Source organism: Lacerta agilis, chromosome 1 (assembly GCF_009819535.1).
Source record: "Lacerta agilis isolate rLacAgi1 chromosome 1, rLacAgi1.pri, whole genome shotgun sequence".
Taxonomy (NCBI): domain Eukaryota; kingdom Metazoa; phylum Chordata; class Lepidosauria; order Squamata; family Lacertidae; genus Lacerta; species Lacerta agilis.
Genome location: NC_046312.1, coordinates 55,612,946 through 55,639,238, shown reverse-complemented (window position 1 = coordinate 55,639,238; position 26,293 = coordinate 55,612,946). Strand labels below are relative to the sequence as shown.

The following is a 26,293-nucleotide window of genomic DNA, read 5'->3' as shown; positions in this document are numbered from 1 at the left end:
GGGCTTCCGAATGCTTGGCTGCTGTAGGAACAGGATACTGGACTCAGATGGGCTTTGGGGAGCTCATCCTGCAGGGCTATATTCTCAGCAACGCTATTTGCGTTGTGGCGACAGTAACTACGGAGTGCATCACAGGGCGAGATCTTTTCTTCTTTGCGAGGATAAAATACACGGGAGCCCTTCGAGGAACTGAAGCGGGCAACGTACATGGCTGAGAAGCAAAGCTCGAAACGGAACGTGGAGGCGCTCCCGAGGAAAAAAAATGCTTAGCGGGGTTGAAGAATCAGAAGGATCTTTATTTGCATCAGCCACTAGCCATAACAATAAAATAAAAATAAAAAATGTACTGAAGATAGAGATAAAATCCATTTTGGGGGTTTAGATCAATAATCAAATAGTAGATCTAATTGCCCCCGCTAAAAGCCTTGCAGTTTTTGCTGTCACCTGAAATTAGCGGGGTTGCAGTTATATTGGCAGGTTTCAGCTCAGCGCGCGTGATTATTCGGCAGAGAGTCCCCAATAGGGGAACCAAGTGCCTAGGATTGGACTCTAAGGGACCGGGTCGCTCAAGATCCGTATGTAATGGAAAGGCCCGAGGTTACCAATTCCAGCCAGCTTCGCAAGCGGGCGGACGCTAAACGCACGAGGACCGCTGGCGCCTCCTGCTCCTCCTCTTCCTGCTCGTCACCAATACGATATCAAGAGGCGCCGAGGCGGAAAAGGCCCCCGGCTGGAATTTCAACCCCCCCCCCCCCGCATCTAGAATCCTTTATATAGGCCTCGCACGGCCTCGGCTCGGCGCCAAGCCCTTGCCGGCCGCGTTGCGCCTGGCGGACTCAGCGCCGCCTCTTTCCGGAAGGGCATCCTTGCAGGCTATCCATTAGTCAGCAGCCAGGGTCCTTCCTCTCTGCTGCGCAGCCCATGTGGGTCCCCCCCCCCTCCTTGCACGTGGGAAGCTGGCACCAGAGTTTAAAGGCAGCAGGGTCCTCTTGGCTTGTAGAGCTGGTTTCTGTAAGGAAGGAAGCAGAAAAGGCAAGGAAACAGTCTCCGAGTCAGCGGCTGGGTTTGGAGGCCTCTCCCTTGTTTGCTGGGAGACGGCACGTGTCGATTCCAAGTTTGTGCACCCAAGTTATTGTTAAAAGCAGCAAGACGGTCGCGAAAAGGGCAGTGATGATGATGATGATGATGATAATTAACAATTGGCTGGGCAATCGGAATGAGCAGCGGGTGGGGAAACTCCTCTGTGAGAAAAGGTTACAACATTTGGGGATTTTTAGGAGTTGAGACGAGTTGAAGGGAGACGTGTCAGAGGTGCTGGATTAATGGTGTTCTTATGCTTAGGATGAAAAATGCAGTCTTGGGATGGATGGTATTTGCTATTCTCCCCCCACCCCCACCCCAAACTGCTATCTTCATGAAAACTGAAGCCACTGAATCGCTACAATATCTCTTTAAAACTTTACAGGATCTCTAGCTGAAAATGCAGCGCAAGAAAGTGGACAATCGCATCCGGATACTGATCGAGAATGGAGTAGCTGCACGGCACAGGACACTTTTTGTTGTCGTAGGGGATCGTAGCAAAGATCAGGTGAAGTGCAGCCCGTGACTTATTTTCTCTAATGTATATAACCTTCATCTGGGTGCTGTTAATGCGCTCGCGGAAAGTGCTGGCTTCTTATTTGGGAGATTTGTGCAGGCAGTTAAAAGAAAAGCAGTGGCCACATGGGTGCTTGCTTCATTCAGCTTGGGATTGCTCATCATAAATCTAAATTGGGGATGGGGAACCTGCAGCCCTTCAAAAGTTGTTGGATTAAAACTCCTGTCATCCCTAACCATTGGCCATGGTGGTTGGGGCTATGGGAGCTGGAGTTCAGCAACATCAGGAGGGCCACTGGTTCCCTATCCTTGAGTCACATGGTCATTTTCCAGGGACTTTTTACACTGTGACCCATTTCTGCAGAGAAGGTATCTGCAGTGATTTCCATTGTTGTTTTGATACCCACCCTTCACTCCCAAGCTCCAAGGGCAATTTAAAAGTACAACATTAAAAACAGTGCAAAACTAATTGCATATATCTCCCAAGTGTCAAAGGCCAGGGTAAAGAGCTGTGCCTTCTTGAGCATACAGCAGAAATACAGTGAAGATGCCGGATGCACTTCTGTGGGGAGGGAGTCCCATAACTTAGGGGCTGCCACAGATAATTCCTTCTCCTGGGTCACCTACCTCCTGAACTGAGGGACTACCAAGAGGGTCCTATCTGCTGAGGGTCTGCAGAGAAGGAGAAGCTAAAATCATTGTTCTCTCTGGAAATCTTATCTGCATATTGCTGGTTCACTTAGAAAAAAATGTCATGAGGTTGTACTTCCATGTGTGCCCACAAATTACTTTTTGAGTTGGGACTTCAACTGTAATAATTACAGTGTGTGGTTCACCCAATGATGGATCCGGGAGTATTTTATTGATGACAGTTTATATTCCATCCCCATAACTAGTGTTCTCTCGGCAGATTAATAAATAAATGCATTCAAACTATAAACTATAAATAGAGCATGAAACCTATCAAGCAGCAGCATTCTCAAGCACAAAAGTCTTGTTTCTTGCACACATTCACCTAGTGCTATATTGAATTCCACACAGTATCTGTCTTTTCAGTTAAGGTTTCTTTTTTTTTAAGTCTCGGTCATGAGTGTCGTTTTTATTTTTCCATACCCCATTGTTTTTTAGCACAAGGTTTTATGTGAAAGTTCTGGCACTTCTCTCAAAAGCATAGGCAAAGCATAAATTAATTGTATTTCTAAAATCTTCCTGCTTGCTTTCCAGATGCTTTATTTCAGTGTTGTCTTTGTTTGGAGGTAATAATAGGTTTTATTGCCTTACAGGTAGTCATACTTCATCATATGTTGTCTAAAGCAGCTGTAAAGGCTAGACCATCAGTATTATGGTGTTATAAGAAAGAGCTGGGCTTCAGCAGGTAAAAACGTCTGTATGACTTTCTTTTCTTTTTTAAAAATTGTAACTATGTGGTAAGGCTCTAAAGTATTAAATCCTTGAACATTGTGGGACTTTATTCTGAGTTAACACACACAGAATTGCATATTGAATATGTGACAATTTCCTCAGTGAGGACTTCCAGTTTAATTTCCTGTATCTTCCCTCCAGCCACCGTAAAAAAAGAATGAGGCAGTTGCAGAAGAAGATTAAAACTGGAATGTTAGATCTGAAACAAGATGACCCGTTTGAGTTGTTCATAGCAGCCACAAACATTCGGTACTGTTACTACAACGAGACACACAAAATTCTTGGAAATACTTTCGGCATGTGCGTCCTCCAGGTAGGAAGGTGTTCAATATAGGAGAGTCATTTTCTTCAAGTTATTTGGGCAGTTTACTTGCTCTTAACTCTAGGCTTCGTCTGCACTATCCATAATGTTCCCTGTAGCAGGTATCTTTACTCTTGAGTGCAAAATTGTACCAAACGTATTTTCCACATTGCGTTACTAACAAAAATAAAAATAATAAAATAAAATGACATTTGATACTTCTGTGAAATAAAAGCTATGCTCAGGATAATATCTCAGCTGAACACAGAAGTCTCTAATTAACCAAAGTTTCCCATTTTAGGTGAACCATGAAACTATGGTTACCAGCTCCAGAACATTGTGCTTTGAAGTTCCGGGTTCAGCTAAAAAAGAAACTATGATTAATTGGAGACCTCGATTCAGATACGCCACAAGGGAGAAGGGACTGCATGCATGAGCAAAAGTCTTGCTTCTATCTCTGCTTATTAAGATATGATCCATCTAAACTGGACCATCATGTTGCAGATTGTTGCCTGACTCCATTTGTACAAGAATAATGAAAGTCCATTCCGGTCATGCCTTTCGATAAACAACTTAAGGAACATTCTGTTTCCTTCTGTATTGCTACTCAATTATTCCACCAGCCCCCTTTAAAAAAACAACAACAACACACAGATCTGCAAAGGCTTTTAAGGGTACATTGTCCTGGAGGGAGAAGAAGGCATTCAAGCCTGCATCGGTTCAAAGCGTTCAAGAGTTGGGAGAGGCTATGTAGCACAGTGGAAGAGTGTGTGCTTTGCATCTCAAAGGTCCTGGGTTCAATCTCTGGCATCTCTAAGCGGGGCTGGGAGAGACCCGTGTCTGAAATCCTGAAGGGTTGCTGCAGTCACTCTTGACAGTATTGAGCAAAATAGACCAGTGGCCTGACTGCTGTAAGGCACCTTCCCAAGTTTACTGTTCCATCTAGCACGTCCATTCTTGGCACTGCACATTTTTTTGCGGGCACATTACTGAAGACTGGGGGTTAATTTTCTGCACAATCTTTTCCAGGACTTTGAAGCTTTGACGCCCAATTTGCTGGCTCGTACAGTTGAAACCGTGGAAGGCGGCGGCATCGTGGCGATTCTTCTGAGAACAATGAACTCCCTGAAGCAGCTCTACACCATGACCATGGTATGTATGCCTCCTGAGATGTTTTTATCTGCGCTTAACAGAAAATTGCCCAGCTCTCCTATTTGGGACCATGGCTCAGCGGTAGGACCCATGCGTTGCATACGGCAGGTCCCTTGTTCGATTCCTGGCACCTCCAGTTAGAAACAGATGAGGTTGCATGTAACTGGAAATATTGAGGGCCCAGAGAGGCACTGGCAATCATAGCAGACAGTGCTGGACTGCGTGGGGAAGTAGTACAGGCATGTTCTCTTGTGTTCCATTTGAAATGCACAGCTGGACTAGGGGCTTGATATAATGCCAGCTTAAAAGGAGCTTTTCAGTCCTGCAACCTGTTTTGTAGTGCTGAGATCTGGCTCTGGAATGGGTGGAAGCATACCACATATTGAATGAAATGAGTGTCCTTTCTGAACATGCGTATCAGAGTCATTAAAGCTGTTTGTTTATTTCTGCACTTAGCTGCTAAGAAAGCAGCAAGCACGTGGAGTTTTTCTCGGTGTGGAGATGCAGTTATGGGGAAAGCTTTAGATGCAGAATTTCTAGACATGCAGGGGCTGGAAGCGCAAGCATCCTGACAGAAAAGTAGGCTGGCCTACTCAGTCACACGACTGCAGGCAGCACACTTGCTCATGCACCCCCTAAGCTATAGACCGGTCTGGCTGATGGTTATGTGCTAATGAGGGCCAGTGTCCATCTCTAATTGGGCCTTTGCTTGGGAATTAGAGAGGCAAACTTGAGAACCTTTTAAAGAGCAGTCGGTAAAATATGGGCATTGGAAAGGAGCACAGTCTAACAAGACACTGTAATACTTGGCTGTTCTGTGTGCTTCGTTGAAGTTGTCAGGTTCAAGGCTTCTTTCAGGCTTCGTACAAACAACATTTCTTCTCCCCAGGATGTACACTCTCGCTACCGGACAGAAGCACATCAGGATGTGGTCGGCCGATTCAATGAAAGGTAGGCTTCCCAACTATTTTGAGCACAAACCCTTGGAAGAGAAAAGTCTGTTTGTTAAGCCTTTGGGTTAGAAGGGATTCCATGTTGGGCCAAGTACTTGTTGCCCTCTAGTGGAAGTTTTAAGGAATAATGTTGTTGTTCAGTCGTGTCCGATTCTTCATGACCCCATGGACCAGAGCACGCCAGGCACCCCTATCCTCCACTGCCTCCCACAGTTTGGCCAAACTCATGCCAGTCGCTTTGAGAACACTGTCCAACCATCTCATCCTCTGTTGTCCACTTCTCCTTGTGCCCTCCATCTTTCCCAACATCAGGGTCTTTTCCAGGGAGTCTTCTCTTCTCATGAGGTGGCCAAAGTACTGGAGCCTCAACTTCAGGATCTGCCCTTCCAGTGAGCAATCAGGGCTGATTTCTTTAAGGATGGATAAGTTTGATATAAGGAATAATATGTTCAATTTAAGCATAATGGGTTGGTGAATCTTAGAAGCTCTAGCCCTGTTGCTTAGATTTGTCTCATTGTTTCAGAAGTCTGCGTGATTCTAAGTGCATGTTTGTAACTTTAAATGTGAATTCCCCCACCCCAATTGTATTCATTATTATTGCCCTGTGTCCAAGAGATCATTCATGAAGCTGTGTACAATCTTTACTAGTTAGGAACTCCTGGCTCACGAGATACCTTTGGACTCCAATTCCCATCAGCCCTTGCCAGCAAGGCCAGTGAACATGGGAGTTGTGGTCCAATAATACATGGACGGCCACAGGTTTCCCATACCTGTTGTGTAGGGTGGCTGTGCTCAGACTAAATTAAATAGGGTCTAATTTACAGTAGTAAAATGTTAGGACACCTATGATTTCTGCTGTGTAGATTCACTTTGACATTTCCCAACAAATGCTCTGCCAACCCTCACATTAGTTTTTTGGAAACTCACCTGTGCAGGAGGTGAAATGCTGTTGAACAAAGTGTATTGCTGAATGTTAGAAATGTGGCTTTGAGTCCCAGTGCTGGCTTCCCTAAGCTTAGCTTGATGTGCCATCTGGAAACACTAATCTTGGATCACCATGTACATGAGCTGTAGCTTGAGGAATCATTTTGCAGGCAGAGAACCAGTCAAGTACACCAGCGACAATGGTGCCATATCCTCTCTCTCATCGCACAGGTTCATTCTTTCTCTGGCATCTTGCAAAACCTGCATGGTGGTTGACGATCAGCTTAACATCCTCCCGATCTCTACCCATGTAGCAGACATTGCTGCTATTCCACCCCGGTCTCAGGTAAGTAGTTTAAATTCATATAATTCAGATTTTAACTTCAGATTTTCGGGTGTTTAGTTTGCAATAACAGGACTTGCCTTTTCAACTTCTTTTAGGTGCTTGGTAAAATAAATGCATGATTTTTAGGACTTGGCAGAAGGTCCTATTTTGCTTCCTCTTGTTTTCCAACCGGAGAGCCCTCTGTTGCTTCTTGCTCCAAAGGCACAGGGCTTAAAAGCTGTATTTCCAGAAGTACAAATAAAGTTTTTGGAGCCGTGCTTGGAGCAGCAGATCCCAATAACAATAACAAATAGGCCTTGGAAAAGGAGGGAAGTGTTGGTGGGTTTTTGTTTTTTTCCAACCCACTAGCCTTCATCTCTTCATATACAGTGGACGCTTGGGTTGCGAATGCGATCCGTGCGGGAGACGCATTCACAACCCGCACGGATGAGTCTGCACACTCACGGGTTGCGATTTGCCGCTTCTGTGCATGCGCGAAGTGCTGAACCCAGAAGTAACCCGTTCCAGTACTTCCGGGTTCGGCACGTTCGTATCCCGTGACGAATGCAACCCACAGCGAACGCAACCCAAGATATGACTTATATTCAAAGTCAGGATTGCTCCTATGCAGCTAATTTTGCACACTTTCAGGTGCTCTGAGTTGTATCTCTTTGAGGGACAATCCACCATACCTGGTTAAGGAGCAGTAGAATGCTCATTTCCCCATCAAAACAAATTTGTGCAGGCGAGCTGCTTGTGGATTGTGGCTTCTCTTTGCATTCAAGGCAACAGTCATTTCTGATTCAGGTGACGCTTCTCTTGCTCACAGGAGGATAGTCTGAGTCCTCAGGACATGGAGCTGAAGGAACTAAAGGAGAACCTCCAGGACACTCAGCCCGTAGGAGTGCTTGTGGATGGTTGTAAAACCCTGGATCAGGCAAGTATTGCATTGAAACGGGAATAAGGTGAGGTTGTTATTTGCATAGCTGTCAACTTTCCCCCTTTTTTAAGGGAAATTCCCTTATTCCGAATAGGATTCCTTACAAGAAAAGGGAAAAGTTGCCAGATATGGTTATTTGAGCCCTTCAGCCCCATGTGTCCTGTTCATGAAGCTTGGTGAGAGGAGCCAGGGTATGAGGGGAAATGAAAAATATTGCTAGCTGCTGGAGAATCCTCCTCTCCTAGCAGATAGGGTTTTATGCATGAAATTGGTGTCTAATGGAATATGTTAGTACAGAAGTATGTCTTACACTGTCATTATTCAGCTTCTGTATGCCAAAGACCCTTAGACAGTTAAGCTACTTTATTGGACCAATTTCTTCTTTTTTGGTTAACCATTCTATGCAGCTTCCATTTGGAATTATTTTTACTTGTCTGCTCTTTTTTATATAACTGTATAATAAACCTTACTAAATGAATAAGTGAATGAACTTGAATTCACATATCTCTTACTAGCATATGCTATTGTTTGCAGCTCTCTAGTTTTGTGGTCTTGCTTTTCTGGCCAAACTGTTCTAATATGTTTCCTTGTTGCTAGGCCAAAGCTGTTTTGAAGTTCATTGAAGCCATTTCTGAGAAGACGCTGAGAAGCACTGTGGCTTTAACAGCTGCCCGAGGTCGTGGTAAATCAGCTGCCTTGGGGTTGGCCATAGCTGGAGCAGTGGCTTTTGGGTAAGTTGCTCCGGGGTGTTTTAAGAATGGGTGACCAAAGACTATACTATAGGAGTACTTCAGTACTAAGTTCTGTAGCACATGTGCATGCAATAGGGGAGCATTTTTCTTACATCAGGTTTTTGTATTGTTTTGGAAACTCAGCTTAAACCATCTTCAGTTCCAGTTTCTCTGAAAGCTAGGTTGTGTTATAACAAAATTTCTTTTAAAAAGCTGATAAATTATTTTGCCGCTTTTACAACATGCTGAATTATTTATATTACTGTTTCAATAATAAGAAAAGTTTGTAAAGTTCATTTCTGTCGTGTTTTTCTTTCTTTCTTTTTTACAGCTATTCCAACATTTTTGTCACATCTCCCAGCCCAGATAACCTTCACACCCTGTTTGAATTTGTATTTAAAGGCTTTGATGCTCTGCAGTATCAGGTAATATGAGCAGATACTGACTGGTTCCACAGAGTGCCTTTGTGTATATTGCACACGGTTATCCTTCTCCTGAATTTCTTCCCCCTGCCCCTTACAACTGCCTGTGTATAACCCACACAATTCCAGAGAGTTCTCTGGCTCTCAGGAGCTGCTTTTAGGCTGTGCAGATTTCCGCAGCGGCAATGGGAATACAAGAAACCTGTTCTATTTGTGGTGTTCTGGTCATGTTTTTCTAGATTCAGTTCCTTATTTGTGTATTTATTTCCCATAGGCTTATTCTGCCCTTTCTTCCAGTGGGTTGCAAGGGTGGCTGACAATACAAATTGCAATAACAACAGTCAAAGCTGTACTGAAAATGTCAAATTATACAACCAATGGAATAAAACAACAGCAGAACCATCAGTGGGTGGAGGGAAAATTCTTACGCCCTAAGGGCCTGGTGGAATAATGCTTTTGTGGTATTTTTTTACTTTCATTTAGCCAAAGCATGGGGCTATGAAATATGTGGAACAATTTTAGATAGCTTCAGATGACCTTTGAAACCAAACAAGCTATGAAGGGTTGGGTTTTTTTCTACCAGCTAGGTTGTGTTTTGTTTGGTGTTCCTAATGTGGTTTATGTCTGTCGTTTTCAGGAACACTTGGATTATGAGATTATTCAGTCTCTCAACCCTGAATTTAGCAAAGCAGTCGTCAGAGTGAATGTGTTCAAAGAGCACAGGCAGACTATCCAGGTAGATTTATCTTTGATAGAAGCTTTCTTCGGTTTTCCTTCAGACATGTGTAGACACAATTACTTATCCCTGGCACTCTTCAAATGCTATAACTTCTTTGCAAAATCTAGCTAAGGCTGCTTAACTCCTAGTCAGACTGGCTTACCAAAGCGAGTATTCAGCGCCATGTTTTCAGAAGACATGATATATTGTGCTGCACCCAGTTCCAGGCCCTCGGACCTAGGGGTTGGATGTGGCGGCCGGACCCCTCTATCTGGCGGTCCTTAGAATTCTCCTCAAGCCCCACTCCTCACTGCTCCTGCTTTGCATTGTTCTTAGTGTTTTTGCTTGGCTGAAATGTATTCCTGTGCTCTGATAAAGCCTATTGCTTGCCTGGATAGGAAAGTATAGAAACAAGGAAATTGTGCATTAATAGCTCTGCCCAGCACGGGCCTGTGGCCTCCAGAAGGCTGCTCTCTCCCTCATTTAATCTCCACAACAACCTTGTGAGGTAGGTTAGTCTGAGAGGCAGTGACTGGCCAAAGGTGAGCTTCATAGCTGTGGGGGGATTTGAACCCTGGTCTCCCAGGTCCAAGTCACTCCACTGCACCCACTCACTCTCAATTTTGCATGTGACCTGATGGTCCAGGCCCAAGGGCACATCTTTTTTCTTTTTCTTTGCAAAGGTGGCCACAATTTCCACTTTGGTCCTTGGTGCTAAAATACTTGCTTATCTATGTGAAGAACAGTAGGGTGCAGTAAATAATAATGTACAACATAGATACACTATGCTACACTTTCCTGAAGCCACTTGGTTAGTTTTGCAGCACAGGGAAGATCTGTACCTGGGACTTTTAGTCCTCGCACATACACTGGGCTCTCTCTCTGCCTCTCCCTCCCTCTCTGCCTCTAAAGTATGCTAGCTCTGGTGTCCAGGTGATGTAAGTTTAATTGTGAAGTCTTTCATCCGTTGGTTAGAACATCTGCTTATACTTCCTCACAATTAGACTGTGCCTGTACTATAAAGGTGTTGTCTGTTTCTGTTAGCTCAAAGTCCCCCCTTTAAATCTTTTTCCTGCTCTGTGGAATTATATTGCATTAATAAACAACATCAAAAATCTTAAGGAAAACTAGGTGATTGATCCTCAAATGGAGCTAAGTCTTCTTTGGTGATCACTTGTAGTCAAGTAAGATTGTCTTCCATGAGTATGGTCTTAACAGTGTATCTGTAAGTGACTGTGGAGGCCAATTCCAGAATTCTGGAGCTAAGTATGAGTTAAAGAAATCATTGATATATGTTGTGGATTCCTTTCTGGTTGGTTGAATGCTCAGCAGAGAATGGTCATCTACTTAGAAATAGTAATAGTAGTAGTAGTAATAATAATTATAAAAATCACATTTTTTTCTCATTTCTTGGCAAGTATATCCACCCTGCTGATGCTGTGAAACTGGGGCAAGCTGAGCTTGTGGTGATTGATGAAGCTGCTGCTATCCCGCTCCCACTGGTGAAAAACCTGTTAGGCCCTTACCTCGTCTTCATGGCTTCTACAATCAATGGGTAAGTTCTTCATTCTAGCTTACTTGCCTTAAATCTGCTCTAAGGGTTTCTGTGACTCTTAGCAGGGCAGCTCCCACACCATACACTTAAAGCACCACGACACCACTTTAAACAGTCTTGGCTTCCCCCAAAGAATTCTGAGAGCTGTAGTTAGTTAAAGGTGCTGGAAGTTGTTAGGCAATCCCTATTCCCGCCCCCCCCCCCCAGGTAAAATTCCCAGGGTTCCCCGTGGTTGATGATAAAAGCACTCTGGGAAAAGTAGCTTTCTGATTCACACGCAGGTTTCCCATCGCTTGATTTCCCGTCCCCTGGTTACTCCTGCTTGCCTACTGAATATGTGAATTATTTCCCCCCGAAATTTATTGTGCTGTAGCTTAACACCTGATGATACTAATGCTATTTCTTTGGTCACTAATCTGTCATGGCTCACTGACACGCATGGAAGTCTTCCCTTGATACTACATTAATCAAGAGCTTTACTTGTGTCTCTCTTTTCACTCGACTGCTTTGTCTGTTCTTAATAGGTATGAGGGTACTGGCCGTTCCCTCTCCCTGAAGCTGATCCAACAGTTACGGCAACAGAGTGCACAAGCACAGGCCAGTATGACAGCAGAGAACAAGGCGACGACAACGCTGAAACTGTCCTCAGGTATTGTCATTCCACAGAGCTGAGAAACCCCACGTTGCATAATGTGACATCCGCACTGCGGAAGTACAGCATGTGCATTTCTCAGATATGTGCCAAAGAGTGGTTCTTGACACAGGAGAAATCTCTCCCCCCCCCCAAAAAAAAGAACTGCAGGAAATGGATGCAAGAGCTTTGAGCTGCTGTCACCATTAGGTGTCTTGGACCTGAAAGTGTAGTGCTGAATCGAGAAAATCCAATACAACTTCTTGGCTTTTGTTCATTTTTAGTGCCAGGGTTGTGGACCAGCTTTTCTTGACAGGCTGCGTACTTGTTTTGTCTCCGGGCAGTGGACAAAACAGGTAGATAATGCTTGAAACCTACTAACATGGAGGGCTGACAGTGTGCGGCAGTGTGAGAAGCTGTAATTGGGCAGGGCTAAGAGGTCTTTCAGGGCTTGTGAGGAGGACACAACCCTCTGACGCATTCTTGGGAGTTTAATGTTGAAAACACTTCCCATTTGGGGCATTTGGAGCCAAGGGTGGTTAATTTCTGGACTCAACCCTTAATTTTTAAATTTGTTTTGTACACTGCTCAGTTTTCTTTGTGACATACAGTTCTGTGTTTATATCACATTTCAGGTATTAGGAAATCTGATTGAATATTGTTCTCTGTGGGTTGTTTTTTATTTAAACATAAACCACTTAGCGGTTTTTATTTCATTAAGTAGTGTAAAATGTGTAGAAATAGACATAATTCTTTGGACAATCAACTAAGGCAGCTTTCCCCAAGCTGTTGCCCTCCAAATGGAAGGCACTGGTTTAGGAAACACTGGGGTGTAAGAGTTTTGTTCTTCCCTATCTCCTTTGTTTTGGATTTTTTATGGATATGAACTGGCCATGGACTTAAATTTTTCACTTTTGCCCTTTTGTGTCATTCTCTCTCTCTCTCTCTCTCTCTCTCTCTCTCTCCAGCTCGCTCGCTGCATGAAGTTTCCCTCCAGGAATCCATTAGGTATGCCCCGGGAGATCCAGTCGAAAAGTGGCTGAACGACTTGCTGTGTTTGGATTGCCTCAACATCACAAGGATTATATCTGGCTGCCCACTGCCCGAAACCTGTGACCTGTATCCTTGCTGCTGGAGCTTATTCTCATGCCGTGTGTGGCCTTTAGCAGCCCCACAGGGAGTAAGAGAGATGGGAAATGGTCAGGAATTCAGTATCAAGCTCTGTTGATCATTCCAGCAGGGCAAACCTTTCAGCTTGCCAGATGGAATGATCGTCTTTCTCCTCCTGCTGCATACTGTTCCCAGGAAATTACTCCCTTCCCAGGTCCTTCCTAGAGTGAGACACAGGTGAGATGGTCCTTAACCCATGGCACTCAGATACTACGTGAACAGGGACACCCTCTTCTGCTATCACCGAGCATCAGAGACTTTTCTTCAAAGGCTGATGGCGCTGTACGTGGCTTCTCACTACAAGGTTGGTGGCACTGTTCCTGTTGCCAGCTTTGGCTGGAGATTGGGGGACCCTACATAGCTTGGCATTTTAAAAAATCAGTTTGATGCTGATGGTCTTCATTGCTTCAAAGAGAGTTCCCTATGCGAAAAACCCTCCAAAACTTGTAATGCAGGTAAATCAGAAGCAGTGAACTAGTTGCTCTTCAGATGAGAAATGAATATAATTGTTGGTGTGTGTGTTTCGAGAACTAATTCTGTGACCCAACGGTTGTCTTTCCAGAACTCTCCCAATGATCTCCAGATGCTTTCAGATGCTCCTGCCCATCACCTCTTCTGCCTTCTGCCACCCGTTGCACCTACCCAGAATTCTTTGCCAGAAGTGCTTGCTGTCGTTCAGGTAAGAGAGGGCACAGAGGGCTGGGCGCAGACTAAATTGGCTTCGCTGTTGAAAGCAATGGGACTTGCTGTAAATGGAACTAACAGAGCAATCCTAACCCCAGCCCCCAGCAGGGCAGAGTGGAGGGCCAGATTGACAGCTGCGACACAAGCCCTGCTGCTTGTGTTGGCTAGGGCAGTATTGTGTTGGGGGGGGCAATTTCCTTTGTTGTTGTGCCACCTCCAAGCTGGTGCAGCTGAGAGACAAAAGAATTGGATCCCTTTGGGGACTCAAAGAGTTTGATGGTCCAGTCCCAAACACCCCATTTGGGTGCTTTCTGCCAGCTAGCTCTGGTTGAAGAATTGGCAGTGGCACCTTCTTGCCCCCCAGGGAGAAGTTTGGGGTCTCTGCCCTGGTGGAGTATCCCAACCAACCGCACTCCTCTTCATGGGCAGCAGAGAGCAGCAGAGGGGCAACTGCACACCCTCCTAAACTCTCTCATCAACATCAGGGTGGGTGTTTAGATTGCACCCAGAGCTTAGACTGAATCCAACTTGAAGCCTTTTGTTTTTAAAGAGCTCTCATTAATTTGCCCAGAGAGCAAGCTGTGGAAAATCGGGTATCTGCAAATCCTACATCAGAGAGCTAACCTTTTCATCATTGACTCCTAGGGGAAATTACCGTATTTCCCCCCCCCCCATGTGTATAAGACAACCCCTATTTTTTGGAACCGCAAATTTGTCCAAGTTGTTGAGCTTTTTTTTTGGTGTGTTGTGCTGTTTGGGAAATTAACAGCGTTGCATGAGGGCTCAGTTGATACAGATTTGCACCGATGTTTTTACTTCAGGAAACTAGCGTATTGGCCAGGAGAAAGGGGGAGGGGACCAGAATATAAGCCGCTCCCTTAAAAATCCACAGGCACTCACACCCGTTCCGTTTTTCAGCAGCGATATCATAAAATCCAATTTTTGTAAGGTCGCGAATTTAAGCCGCACTTAACTTTTCACGGACAGAATTTGGAAAAAAAAAGGTGAGGCTTATATTCTGGCCAATACGGTATGTGACAGGAACAAAACAACTCCCTAGAGCAGTGGTGGCCAAACTTGGCCCTCCAGCTGTTTGGGGACTACAATTCCCATGCTCCCTGACCACTGGTCCTGTTAGCTAGGGATGATGGGAGTTGTAGTCCCAAAACAGCTGGAGTTTGGCCACCACTGCCCTAGATGCTGTTTCAAGCAGTTTTTATGTTTGGTGTGCATATTGCAGGCAGAACTGCTTTATGGGAGCAGAAGAGGACCCCGAAAATACCTCAGACCTCTTAAGTCATAACATTTATGGTTTAAATTGCTCTAGTCTGTTGAAGTACTGTGCTTTAGTCTAGTACTAAATCCCATGTCTCCTTTATTCTCCCCACTTCTGGCAGGTATGTTTGGAGGGAGAGATCGCCCGTCAGTCTATTATGAACAGTCTGTCGAGGGGGAAGAAAGCATCGGGAGATCTCATTCCATGGAGCGTCTCAGAGCAGGTAACCAATCAGCTTCTCAGTTGCATCTCGGGTCTTTTGTGGTGTTCTGCACTCTTATGTATTATTATTCTTCAATTCCATTTGATGATTGCTTCATTTCTTCTAAATTTTTATTTCTAGTTCCAAGATCCTGACTTTGGCAGTCTCTCTGGTGGGAGAGTTGTTCGCATTGCGGTCCATCCTGATTATCAAGGGGTAATGTATTTTATTCTTCTGTTGCTGGAATTTGAAAGAAATCCTGCAAATACCATTTTGGGGGGGGATCTTGTTTTTTTCCTGCTTCAGAAGCCTGGAGGCAGGAAAAAACAGTTTTTTTAAGCAAACTGCTTACTTAAGACCCATTAATTTGGGCCTTATATCTCCCACTGCCCTGGCTTCTTTGCGCACAATATAAATTTAAAGAAAAAACAATATGTATGAAATGCGTATTCTGGTGTCTGTGTGTGTTGGCAACTTTTTATAACTAATACTCATCTGTGGTTGCAGAGTGATGCAGACCTGGTTGTGTAAATCAGGGATGAGGAACCTGTGGTCCTCCAGATGGTGTTAGACTCCTGCCCCAGCCAGCATGGCCCAGTGGTCAGGGATGATGGAAGTTGTAGTCTATGAACATCTGAAGGGGCCACATGTTCTTCATCCCAATGTGAAATGAGCTTGATGCTTGGTGTCTGAAATGCTGAGCTTCCTGAAGGAGCCAGGTTGCAAGAGCTTTCTCTTTCTCGAATGTGCATCCTTTCTTTCAAAACCCTTTTCTTCCCAGATGGGCTATGGCAGCCGAGCTCTGCGTTTGCTGCAGATGTACTATGAAGGCAAGTTTCCTTGTTTGGAAGAAAAAGTGACTCAGAAGCCAAGAGAAATTGCTACCGTGAGCAGTGAGGTAGGAAGGCTAGCTCAGCCAGTAGAGCATGAGACTCTTAATCTCAAGGTTGTGGGTTGTGGGTTTGTGCCCCACCTTGGGCAAAAGATTCCTGCATTGCAAGGGGTTGGACTAGAAGACCCCCGCGGTCCCTTCCAACTCTTATGATTCTATGGCATTCTACAAAGGCTTCTGTTGAGATTTGCTTTTAAGAGGTCCACATGGGGATTGCATTTTGTTTATACCTCTTCGGACTGCTTTCCACTGAACAAGCCAATTTCAAAACATGTTTTTGGCCACTCATCCGCTTGCTACCGGTAAATGATCTGCTGTTTTTTGTTTTGTTTTAGGCGGTCAGTTTATTAGAAGAAGCTGTGATGCCTCGGAAGGATTTGCCGCCTCTGCTTCTCAAACTGAGTGAGAGGCAAGCTGAGAATCTGGACTATCTTGGTGTGTCTTACGGTTTGACACCAAGGCTGCTCAAGTAAGCCCTTGGATGCATTTGTATCCTCTGCTGGGAGAGGCTAAGAGATGCCTGTGCCATTGTGATACCAGGCTCTACACAGGATTGCATCAATGGCTTCTGGCCACAATGGGCTCTTTTCTGTCTCCGCTGTTGGAGGCAGTATAGCTCTGGGTACCAGTTGCTGGGGATCACAAGGGAGGAGTGCTTTTCTACTATCAGGTCCTCCTTGTGGGGGCATCCTATAGGTATCTGGCTGGCCACTATGAGAAAAGGGTGCCAGATGAGCCTTTGACCTGATCCGACAGGGCTTTTCTTATGTTCTTAACAACTATACTGAAGTCGGGTATCGGTGTGTTTTGCAAAGCATGAAATCTTCAGACCAAGTGCAGTTTCTTACATTGGGATGTTTTGCCTGTTTTGGATTGTTCATAACGAAGGTACAATCTGGTGAAATTTGTGCACAGCAGAACACGTCTCTCAGGGGTTCTTTAGCTGCGATTCCTGAATTGCAGGGAGTTGGACTTAGTTGACCCTTGGGGTCCCTTCCAACTCTACAATTCTAGGGTTCCAAGTCCTATTGAAATGAAGGGAGCAGTACAAGAACATCGTTCTGCATCAATGTGCTGTTTCCGGTTACTTCAGTTAGCTTCTTCCATACACCTGGATACACCATACACTTAGGACTGTGCTGAAATATTCTCCAGTGCGTAGATCAAAACAACTTACTTTCATGAAAAATTTTTTTGGGTTGATTTGATCTAACCGGGGAGATACCGGTAATTATTTCTGGCAAGTAGAAATGCTTGCACTGAATGGCACAGTATTGAATTGCACCCACAGATTATCCAAATTTTTCACTTTTCCAGTGACACTGGCCACTGCTGCTCCAGTGCCATTCCCCATTTCCACCCTCTTTGCTGCTGCTTCCTTCTTAAATTAATCACAATGGTGATCACAGAAGAAATGTGGTGAGGTCACAGGGCCATGGACTTCATCACATTTGATGGTGTTAGTGAGAGCAACTAAGAGTGAGGGCAAGGGAAAGAAGAAATAAATAGAGATGGTTGCAAGGAATGGTGGAAAAAGGCTTGGTGCCTGGGAAAAATAGTGTGTAGCTTTGGCTCAGCCCTAAGCATAAATAAATATTGTGCAATTGCTTTGTGTTTTATAGACTATCAGTATACGATCAGCATTCTCTTGACAGGCTATAAGTAAGTTTTTGTTTCTCTCTTCTACCAGGTTTTGGAAACGAGCTGGATTTGTACCAGTTTATCTGAGGCAGACTCCTGTAAGTTTCATTTCATTGCCCAAGACCCCAATAGTGCTGGAATGTTTTTTGGGTCTGATGATCCCTGTAAGGAAAACAAAGATTATATCGCAATGGCAATGTGATAGCTTTTTTATAATTTTATTTTTTTATTTTGACAAAGTAATAATAATAAATAAATAAGAATAAAAATGTGCACCCCACCCCCGAGACCATTCCATTGTAACTATCCAACCTCCCAAAATTTCAGCACCTCTTGCGATGGTTTGACCCCTTTCCGTTTCAACAGTACAAATTCTGCAAACACCTTCCATATCTTCTCAAAATCATTTCTCCTGCATATTTCCTGTCTTACCTTAATAGCACATGTTAATAATAGCTACATCTCACACCTCTTTATACCATTCCATTCCATTTTATATCCACCTTGCCCCTTCCACTTCCTAACTATAATGACTTGTACATCTGTCAATAAATTTGTGAGCAAGTCCTTCAAAGCCTGCGAATCTTCCACCCCATCATAAATAGATGATAATGCTACCTCTGGACTTCCACCCCATCACAAATAGATAATAATGCTACCTCTGGACCTCAGCTTTAACCCAGTGATTTCTGTCATTTCTGTGATAGTTTTTTGATTATTAAGCTGCAGTTCATCTTATACTCTTTAGCATTTCAAAAATGTTTGGTGTATATTTATTGAACAATCAGCTAGGCATTATTTAATAGGTTGACAGCCTTACTATAGATCCAGTGAGTGTTATTGGTTTGCCTAGGGTGGGGTTTGTTTGCATAAATCAGGTGTTTGGTTTTAAAATGGTTTCCTTTGGGTTGCTTCAGTGACTACTTCTTTGTAGTCATCAGACACATACAGTGAAATAATAGTTAATAAGCTTTCACTTTTCACCAATAATGCCCCTGAAGTTTAGAATTCCATAGTCTTCTAGTATACCAGACTTTGCAACTTACAGTGCTCACCTCCAGTCTGAAGTGAGCATTGTGACTCTATGGTTCTCCTCCAGCTCTGATAATCTGAGCCAGAAAAGAACTCCTGATGATCACCTGATGTGATCTGAAGCAGGATGTGATATGAAATGGAACAGTAATTTGGTTCTGAATTACCCAAGCTGAGTACCCAAGCTTTGCACTGAGACTATAGTAATGTGCCATAGTTATTAGCAGTTATTGCTGTTGACTATCTTGTGTGTTTTCTGATAAACTTGTTTATTTTCTGCTGCTGTTTATTGTTGAAAAGACTTGACGGCTCGTAAAATGTTGCAGCTACAAGCAATACCTTTATTTTCCAGAATGATCTGACTGGGGAGCACTCATGTATCATGCTGAAGACCTTGAATGAAGAGGAAGAGAGTGTGCAGGAGAACTGGCTAAGTGCCTTCTGGAAAGGTGACTAGTAAGATTGATGTTTTAGTGCTGTTTTGAGCTGCCATTTTAGGGTTGGATGGTAAATTTACCACCACATTCCCTTGGAGTGGGGAGTGGGTTCCTCTGAATAAAAGGTATACTCTTGCATAAAAAGTAGCCATCAACTTTAGCTGCAGTGGTGACTTTGACCCCACAGTTTCACATCCCCCACCGCAAATTACTGTGAATCAGCCTTTAGTATGATCAGTAAACCAGGTTTTGTTTCCATTTGTCCTGCAGATTTCAGGAGGAGGTTTCTCTCCCTTTTGTCATATCAGTTCAGCACTTTCTCTCCTTCGTTAGCTTTGAACATTTTGCAAAACAGGAATATCAAGCCGCCACCTCAACCCCGTAAGTAAATGTCTGCAAAGCTCCCTAGAGGGCATTTTGTAAAACTAAAGAGTACTAAAGCAAATCCCAGGAAAAAATGCAAGCATCGCATTAAAAAAATAAAAAAGGTCTTCAGTAAATGTACACAGTACTCTGCTTTCTCTGGTCTCTTCCTTGATGGGCAGCTTGTTGCATTTCCATGCTGAGAAAGGGGATCCTTTGCGGAAGACATCAGATTGGCTATCCCCGTCTTACATAGCATAAGATGCTAACATGAGCAACTGGCCAAACACTGTTCTGCTTCCTGTTCTTCACACCTAGATAGCAAGTGTAATTTATCTCTTGTCTTGTTTTTTTCCTTCTTGCCACTCCACTCAAAATTTAATTCATGGTTTGCTAAGCAATCAGCCGTAATGAATTAGAAGCTGTTTTTATCCCTTACGACCTGAAGAGGCTGGAGATGTACTCAAGGAACATGGTGGACTATCACTTGATTATGGACATGATTCCAGCTATCTCTAAGATGTACTTTCTCAACCAGCTTGGAGATATGACCCTTTCTGCTACTCAGTCTGTAAGTAGCTTCATGTGTTTAGCTAGTGTCTTGTTAATGCAAGTCCTCTCATTTGATGGCCAATCTCTGAACTAATTGAGGTGTGTGTGTGTGTGTGTGTGTGTGTGTGTATAGTGCAATTTAGTAACATCCAAATCTTTGCTACTCTTGTGACCTTGACCTTCCCCCCAAAACTCAGTGGCATGCCAGTTGTCCTCTTAACCTGAAACTCACCAGGACAAGATCCACAAAGCAATTCAGGTGCCCTTGAACCCTAATTTAGAGCCCAACTTCTGAATCAAACAGTAACTGTGAATTAAGGCACTTGCTCAAGATAATTGATGCAGGTTGATTGCAGCACCCCTTATCTGAAGACCTCTTCAACCTATTTGTCGGAGCATCAACAGTCAGAGGTCAGAGTGGAAGAATGCAGGATGTAATGCAGGCATTGGGAATTGATTCCATTTTTTTTAAGCCTCTGGCAGTTTGCCAGTGATGCTTCGTGGCCTACCTGCATCTGAGACTCTGTGTGTGAAATTAGTGGAGCAAATGAATGCCTTATGTTTTGTTGCCGCTGAACTTGGCAAGGAGCAGTAGACAAGTGTTGCGGGAGCAAAACAGAGCAAAAGGAAAGGCTAAGGGAAGAAAATGAGAAAATCTGGCATAGGTAGATAGTGCAGATCTTGCATGTGATAAAACAGAAACAAGGGAGCAGCAGAAAAGGGGTGCAGATCTTTGTTGTTGCATAGTGAAGAGAGCATAAGTGATGTACTTTGTGCACAGAGGAAAGCGCACACTTCATAGTGGAAAATATGTGGTCTGTGGTGGTTTGCTGGGGGACTTTGCAGTTTGTTTTTTGGTGCCTCACTTCACAAAGAGAGAAGAAGGGGATTGGCAAGGAATGCGTTAAAAATTCATATGGAGTTAAAATGGTAGTAAAATGCTACTCTACCACTGATGTGATGTGATCTTCCTGGACTAATAAAAATGTAACGTGGCCCTTTGAGTTTTGTGCACCTAAATTTTTGAGTTGCTGGACAAAAATAATAATGATATGATAGGGTTCTGACAAAGGCCAGACTTTTCATTCTGTTGAATCAAAGCCAGGAAACTCACTTTTCTTCCAGGCTCTTCTTCTTGGGATTGGTCTCCAGCACAAATCTGTGGATCAGTTGGAGAAAGAGATAGAGCTGCCTAGTGGCCAACTGATGGGCCTCTTCAACAGGTCTATCCGCAAGGTGGTTCAGGTAAATGTGGTTTTTGTGAGTGTTGCATTTGGGAGGACTACCTGTATGGTGGAACACTGTTGGTGTCCAGATCCAATAGTATAGGATCTAAACTTAACTGTATAAAAATAACATCAATATGTTTTGCTTTGAACAACTCCCCCTTGTATCATAGGCTCTCTTAGGTTGGTTCCTCAGGTGTGGGTAAATGTTTTTGAGGCTCAAACTCTGTATGATGCTTAGCTGTGTGTACATCTCCCTTGTTTTCTTTTTTTTAATAAATGAGAAGCAGCCAAGAATTAGCAAAGTGCTAGGGGGATGATGACTGCTCAACTTTTTCTATTCCTGTTGGTTTTCTACTCAAAATGGCACCTCCTCCAGGTGAGAAAACACTACAGCGGAAGAGGGTTTTGAATGGACCAATGGCTGGAAGGGAATGTGTTAAGCAGCTACTCCCCTCCCTTGAGTATTTCACTCATTATTTCAAGATGCGTGTGTGATGTCAGGGCAAAGTTGCACTTGACTGACCATTGCGTAGTACTGTTTGAATATGGTGCAGAGCAGAATTTAATTTTGCCAGTTGGTTATGCAAAGTAATCTTGTAGTTCTACAATATAAGGGGCCATTGCATGGGTGATCATTAGTAACTTCTAGGGAACCAATGGTACCACCAATAAAATGTATCAAGCGTTTCATACTTAACCAATGAGCGATGACCTTCATGGTAATTTCTCCCTCCTAGGTGTTCAACACTATCCTGGAAAAGGCTGTGGAAGAGCAGATGGCAGTAACCAAAGACGTTGTAATGGAGCCAACTCTGAAATCCTTAAATGAGGATTTGGTAATTGGTGTTTTCAGATTGAGATTCTAAATACTAGTGCTATGTATGTAGAGATTTCTACCACCACCCCTTCATGCCAGTGCAATATTTCTTTAATCCACACTTCTATGGGTGATTATTTTGCCAATGGCTATGAGCCCTGATAGCTAAACAAAACCTCCATGTACAAAAGCAGTCACCTCTGAATATTAGACATTGAGGTCAAACAGCAGTATTGACTGTCAGGGATGGTGGTAGCTGTGACCCTCTAGGTTTTGTTGGACTGCAAGTTCCACATCCGTGAACTAGTGGGAACTTTTGTCTGGTCTTGCAAGCACTGTTTATTTTATTTATTAAATTTCTATACTCTTCATCTAAGGATCACAGAAAGTTTACAATATAAAGTGGTTTATGCTACAGTCGTACCTTAGTTTTCGAAAAGCCTAGTTCTCAAATGGTTTGTCTCCCAAACTATCGAAACCCGGAAGTGACTGCTCCGGTTTTCGAACTTTCTTTCAGAAGCCAAACATCTGATGGGGCTTCCACAGCTTCCAATTGGCTGCAGGAGCTTCCTGCAACCAATCAGAAGCCGTGCTTTGGTTTTCAAATGCTTTGGAAGTCGAACGGACTTCCAAGGTACGACTGTATTATCTTTTGAAGAAAGCTTGCCAATAGCTTGCACATTTTCCTATCTCAGTTTTTATAACCGGCAGTGCATAACACCAATACATGGTGTTAATCATATTATGGTGAGACAATCTTCCTTGGAATTATCACTGCTTCATCTAAAATCCCAAAATTTCACATTGGGCAATGCGTTCATTAGAACTGTCCAAAATGTCACAAAATAATGGTAAGCTTTAAAGTTCTCTGGAACTCTTCCTCAGGCAATATGTTATGCAAAGCAAGAGTTGAGAGGACATGGGAACAAATATAAAAAATACAGTACAAAGAAAGGGCTGGATGTTGTAGCCATTAGATCAGCTTTTAGAAATGGAATTTGCAGATGGGATAAGTCCGTCCTAGGTGCCAAAAGTACCAGGTTACAAATCTAGGATTGTGGGGCACAGAAGCAATGGCTGGTCAGCCTTTTTTTGTTGTGTGTTTGGCTTCAGAACTGTATATTTTTTAATAACCCTATTCAGCGTTCATTATTTTTTTAAAAAAGTGCTTTTTCGATGCAGGAAGAAGCAGCAAAAGAATTTCAGGAAAAACACAAACAAGATGTTGGGAAGTTGAAAGATCTGGACTTTTCACAGTAAGCCCTTGTAATTTGCAGTAAATAAATCCACAGTCTCCAGGAAAGGTATCAAGGAGTCTGAGCTAATTCACCATGTCATCTAAATAGCCCAAGGATGCTACAGGGAAAATATAGTCTTGCTTTGGGTTCATGTTTGAATGGCCACCCATTCACACTATCCATTGTGTTGGCTAAGGCAGATGTTGAAATGATAATACGGATCACATTGCTTTGTTTCGCAACCAAATGGCTTGATAAAGCTAGCCTGATGGGTCTTGATAAAGCTAGCCTGATGGGTCTGAAGCAGTTCAGGATAGGTTTTGCTGTTTTCCCAACTTCACTTGGTCACTTCCCCACAAGCTACAGGGGAATATGTTCAAAGCCCTGTAACCTCTTTATGGAAGTTGATGGCGACAGTTGATGGAAGTTGATTGTCTTACTTGTGGATGGGATCTTAGGCCTCTTGAAATAGGTTTTTCAAAACTCATGTGGCCTTCTGAGGCACAGGCCTGCAGTTCCAGAATTTTCTCACTGATGCCCTTACCAGGACAGGCATTCTGCAAATGTTTTTCCTCTCCCAAAAGGTCACCAGGAAGGCACAACTGACTTTTTATTGTCTTCCAGTTGTGGTCTAACTCTTGTGGCTTTTTAATAAGATTGCTGTCAGTTTCTGAAAGTCTTGCAAACAGGGTTTGAATATCAATAGCCTAAAATTAATTTCTGTGATCCCTTCTCCAAAGGATGCTGAAGTTTTTAAGAAAACACCCCAAAAATATTTGCCTATCTGACCTTGCTTTTAATCTTCTTTTAAGGTCCATTAGGTATAGAATATAGAGGATCAACCAATCTGAACTTATCTGAATACTTAAGTTCTTCACAAATTGCTTCAACCAATCTGCATACTTAAGTTCTTCACAAATTGCTTAGTCTCTACCATATTTCTTCTAAGATGTGGATGCAATGCTAACTTAGGCATCAAACTATGGTTAGAGGAAGGGGCTGCAGGATTGAGTCTCATCAGCCCAATCTGCCTGCCACCTCCTCTGGGCTGATTTTAATTTTGACCATACTAATAATGATGGGAGGTTTTTAGTAGTTGTTTGGAAGGTGATAGCATTTGAGTCATTTGAAGGGCAGGTTCAGATGCCCACCTTTTTTTTTAAAAAAAAAAAACTTTTGACTTGCAGACTCTCTTTCAGCTGAATGTGCCTGATCATGCTCTTTTTTGTCGTTAACCAATGCCTGCATGACCACTAGCATTGCTGCAAAATAAACCAGCATTTTCTGATCAAGGGTCCTCCATTTTAAATCTTTTTTAAAAACCACAATTCTTCTCACTTAGGTATGTTATCCGAGGAGATGATGAAGAGTGGAATGAAGTGTTGACCAAAGCAGGACAGAATGCTTCCATTGTCAGCCTCAAAAGGTAGCGACGCACGTTTCTCAAAGGGTTGGCAGTACTGGGAAACTCAAGGATTTAATGAAGAAGAGAAAAGTTTCTATCTCAATACATTCTCTTCCATTCCCAATGAACCAGTGGAAGGAATCGGAGAAAGTCTCCCTTGTAGAGGTGCTACACAATATTGGGGCCACCACGGAGTGTGCCCTGTTTCACAAAGCCAGTCGCATCAGATGCTGCGATGGAATATAGAGCAGGGGCTTAGAAGATGGCTAGAGCCAAGTAGAGTAGCTTCTTATTGGAGAAGGTAGTCCTCAAGTTCCCTTTTTGAATTTTTATTTTTATTTTGGAGAAGATCAGTTTAGCTCTGCATTAGACCTCCTGGTATAGGGCAGTATATAAATTCAGTAAATGAAATGAAATGAACTTCTAAATCTTCAGAAGCCTAAATATTTAACTTTCAATCTCAAGAAATGTTAATTTAAGGACGCTCATGGAAGAAAGGTTTCCCATGCTCCCACCCCCCCTGTGCATTGTCCTGCATTACTCAGAAGCTCCCACCCCCTAGGTCCCCCTTCACAAAGCCTGGGGGTGTGTGCAGGACGCTCTAAGGAAAAGGAAGGGATGGACAACTTTCCTAAGTTAATGTAACTTGGTATAAAAAAATTATCTCCACCAGACCTATCTCTAAAGTGGTTATTTCTTCCTGCCCATTCTATCATGGAGAGATGATATTAGGGCTTAATGTATTTCACTATGCCATAAGTATTACATATTGTTGTTAAAGAAATGAAAGTGATTGAAAAATGCCTGTTTTGCATCTCAACACATGGGAAGGTCTATGACATCAAGTGGTTAGACTCTCAAGCCTTAAGTCAAGGTTTTTAGTGCCCTGCATAGCTCCTTCCTCATCTCAATGTCTGCCATAAGCAGAATAAATTATGTAAACAAGCAAATATAGTCAAAGTTGCTTAAATCAGAGACCACTTTCTAGAGGTTGCATCTATACTTGCCCACCATCCATGAACAGAAGGATTTATTCTGATTACTGAAGGGACTTGGAATCCAGCAGAGGTTACCTACTAGGAGGGATGGAAGGTGGTTTTCCCCTCCCTTACTGCCACTTTTCACACTACCCCCAAGTGAATTCACCCCCCCCCCTGCCTGGTGATCTTCCTGCAGAAGATGGGAGAAAACAAACCCGTATTATGTTTTTTTAGCTCAAAGTGCACAATGCCCACAAGCATTTTTGTGACCCTTGTGTTATGTTTTTCTCAGTGACAAGAAGAGAAAATCAGAAGCAATCACAATAGGAGCAAAACCGGAGAAGAAATTTAAAAAGAAAATCCCAAAGCAGAAGTGGAAGAAATGATCTCAAAATCTGGGATGTGGAGCACTTGTTTTGTGGGAACCTGAAGAGCAAATCACTGTAGGCCACAAAGAAACCATACATTGAAGTGGGAAGACATGAAGGTTTTTCCTCCCCTTCGTATAGGGGCACCCTGAAGCTAAACAGTTCAGAAGGTCTTTTTTATGTTATTGCTGCCAGCTCAGCATTTGTGTTACGCTAAAAGAACAGTAGAGCAGTAAACTGGATTGTTACCAGGAATTATGACTCTTTACAGTTTAGCCTTATAAAGCCTCTGTTTTGTGTGCCTCGGAGACCTATAAAAATCTTTCCTTTCTCTTTA

General features: G+C 43.3%; 1 protein-coding gene across 2 annotated transcripts; it reads left to right on the top strand.

Annotated features, from left to right (window-relative positions):
• Window positions 1-981: 981 nt before the first annotated feature.
• On the top strand, window positions 982-26,293 carry NAT10 (N-acetyltransferase 10). Of its 2 annotated transcripts, none has more exons than XM_033149957.1 (29): window positions 982-1,129; window positions 1,466-1,588; window positions 2,880-2,971; window positions 3,160-3,331; window positions 4,349-4,471; window positions 5,361-5,422; window positions 6,580-6,694; window positions 7,503-7,610; window positions 8,211-8,344; window positions 8,676-8,769; window positions 9,404-9,502; window positions 10,903-11,039; window positions 11,564-11,688; window positions 12,639-12,789; window positions 13,048-13,144; window positions 13,403-13,519; window positions 14,922-15,023; window positions 15,144-15,218; window positions 15,784-15,900; window positions 16,230-16,363; window positions 17,585-17,633; window positions 18,920-19,016; window positions 19,275-19,385; window positions 19,766-19,938; window positions 21,045-21,164; window positions 21,886-21,984; window positions 23,148-23,221; window positions 24,546-24,629; window positions 25,881-26,293. In XM_033149957.1, exons 2-29 carry the CDS (start codon window positions 1,481-1,483, stop codon window positions 25,972-25,974), a joined length of 3,063 nt encoding a protein of 1,020 aa, XP_033005848.1. In that variant the 5' UTR covers window positions 982-1,129; window positions 1,466-1,480; the 3' UTR covers window positions 25,975-26,293. The 2 variants fall into 2 exon arrangements, with proteins under 2 accessions (XP_033005848.1, XP_033005855.1); XM_033149964.1 differs by having other exon boundaries at window positions 1,012-1,032.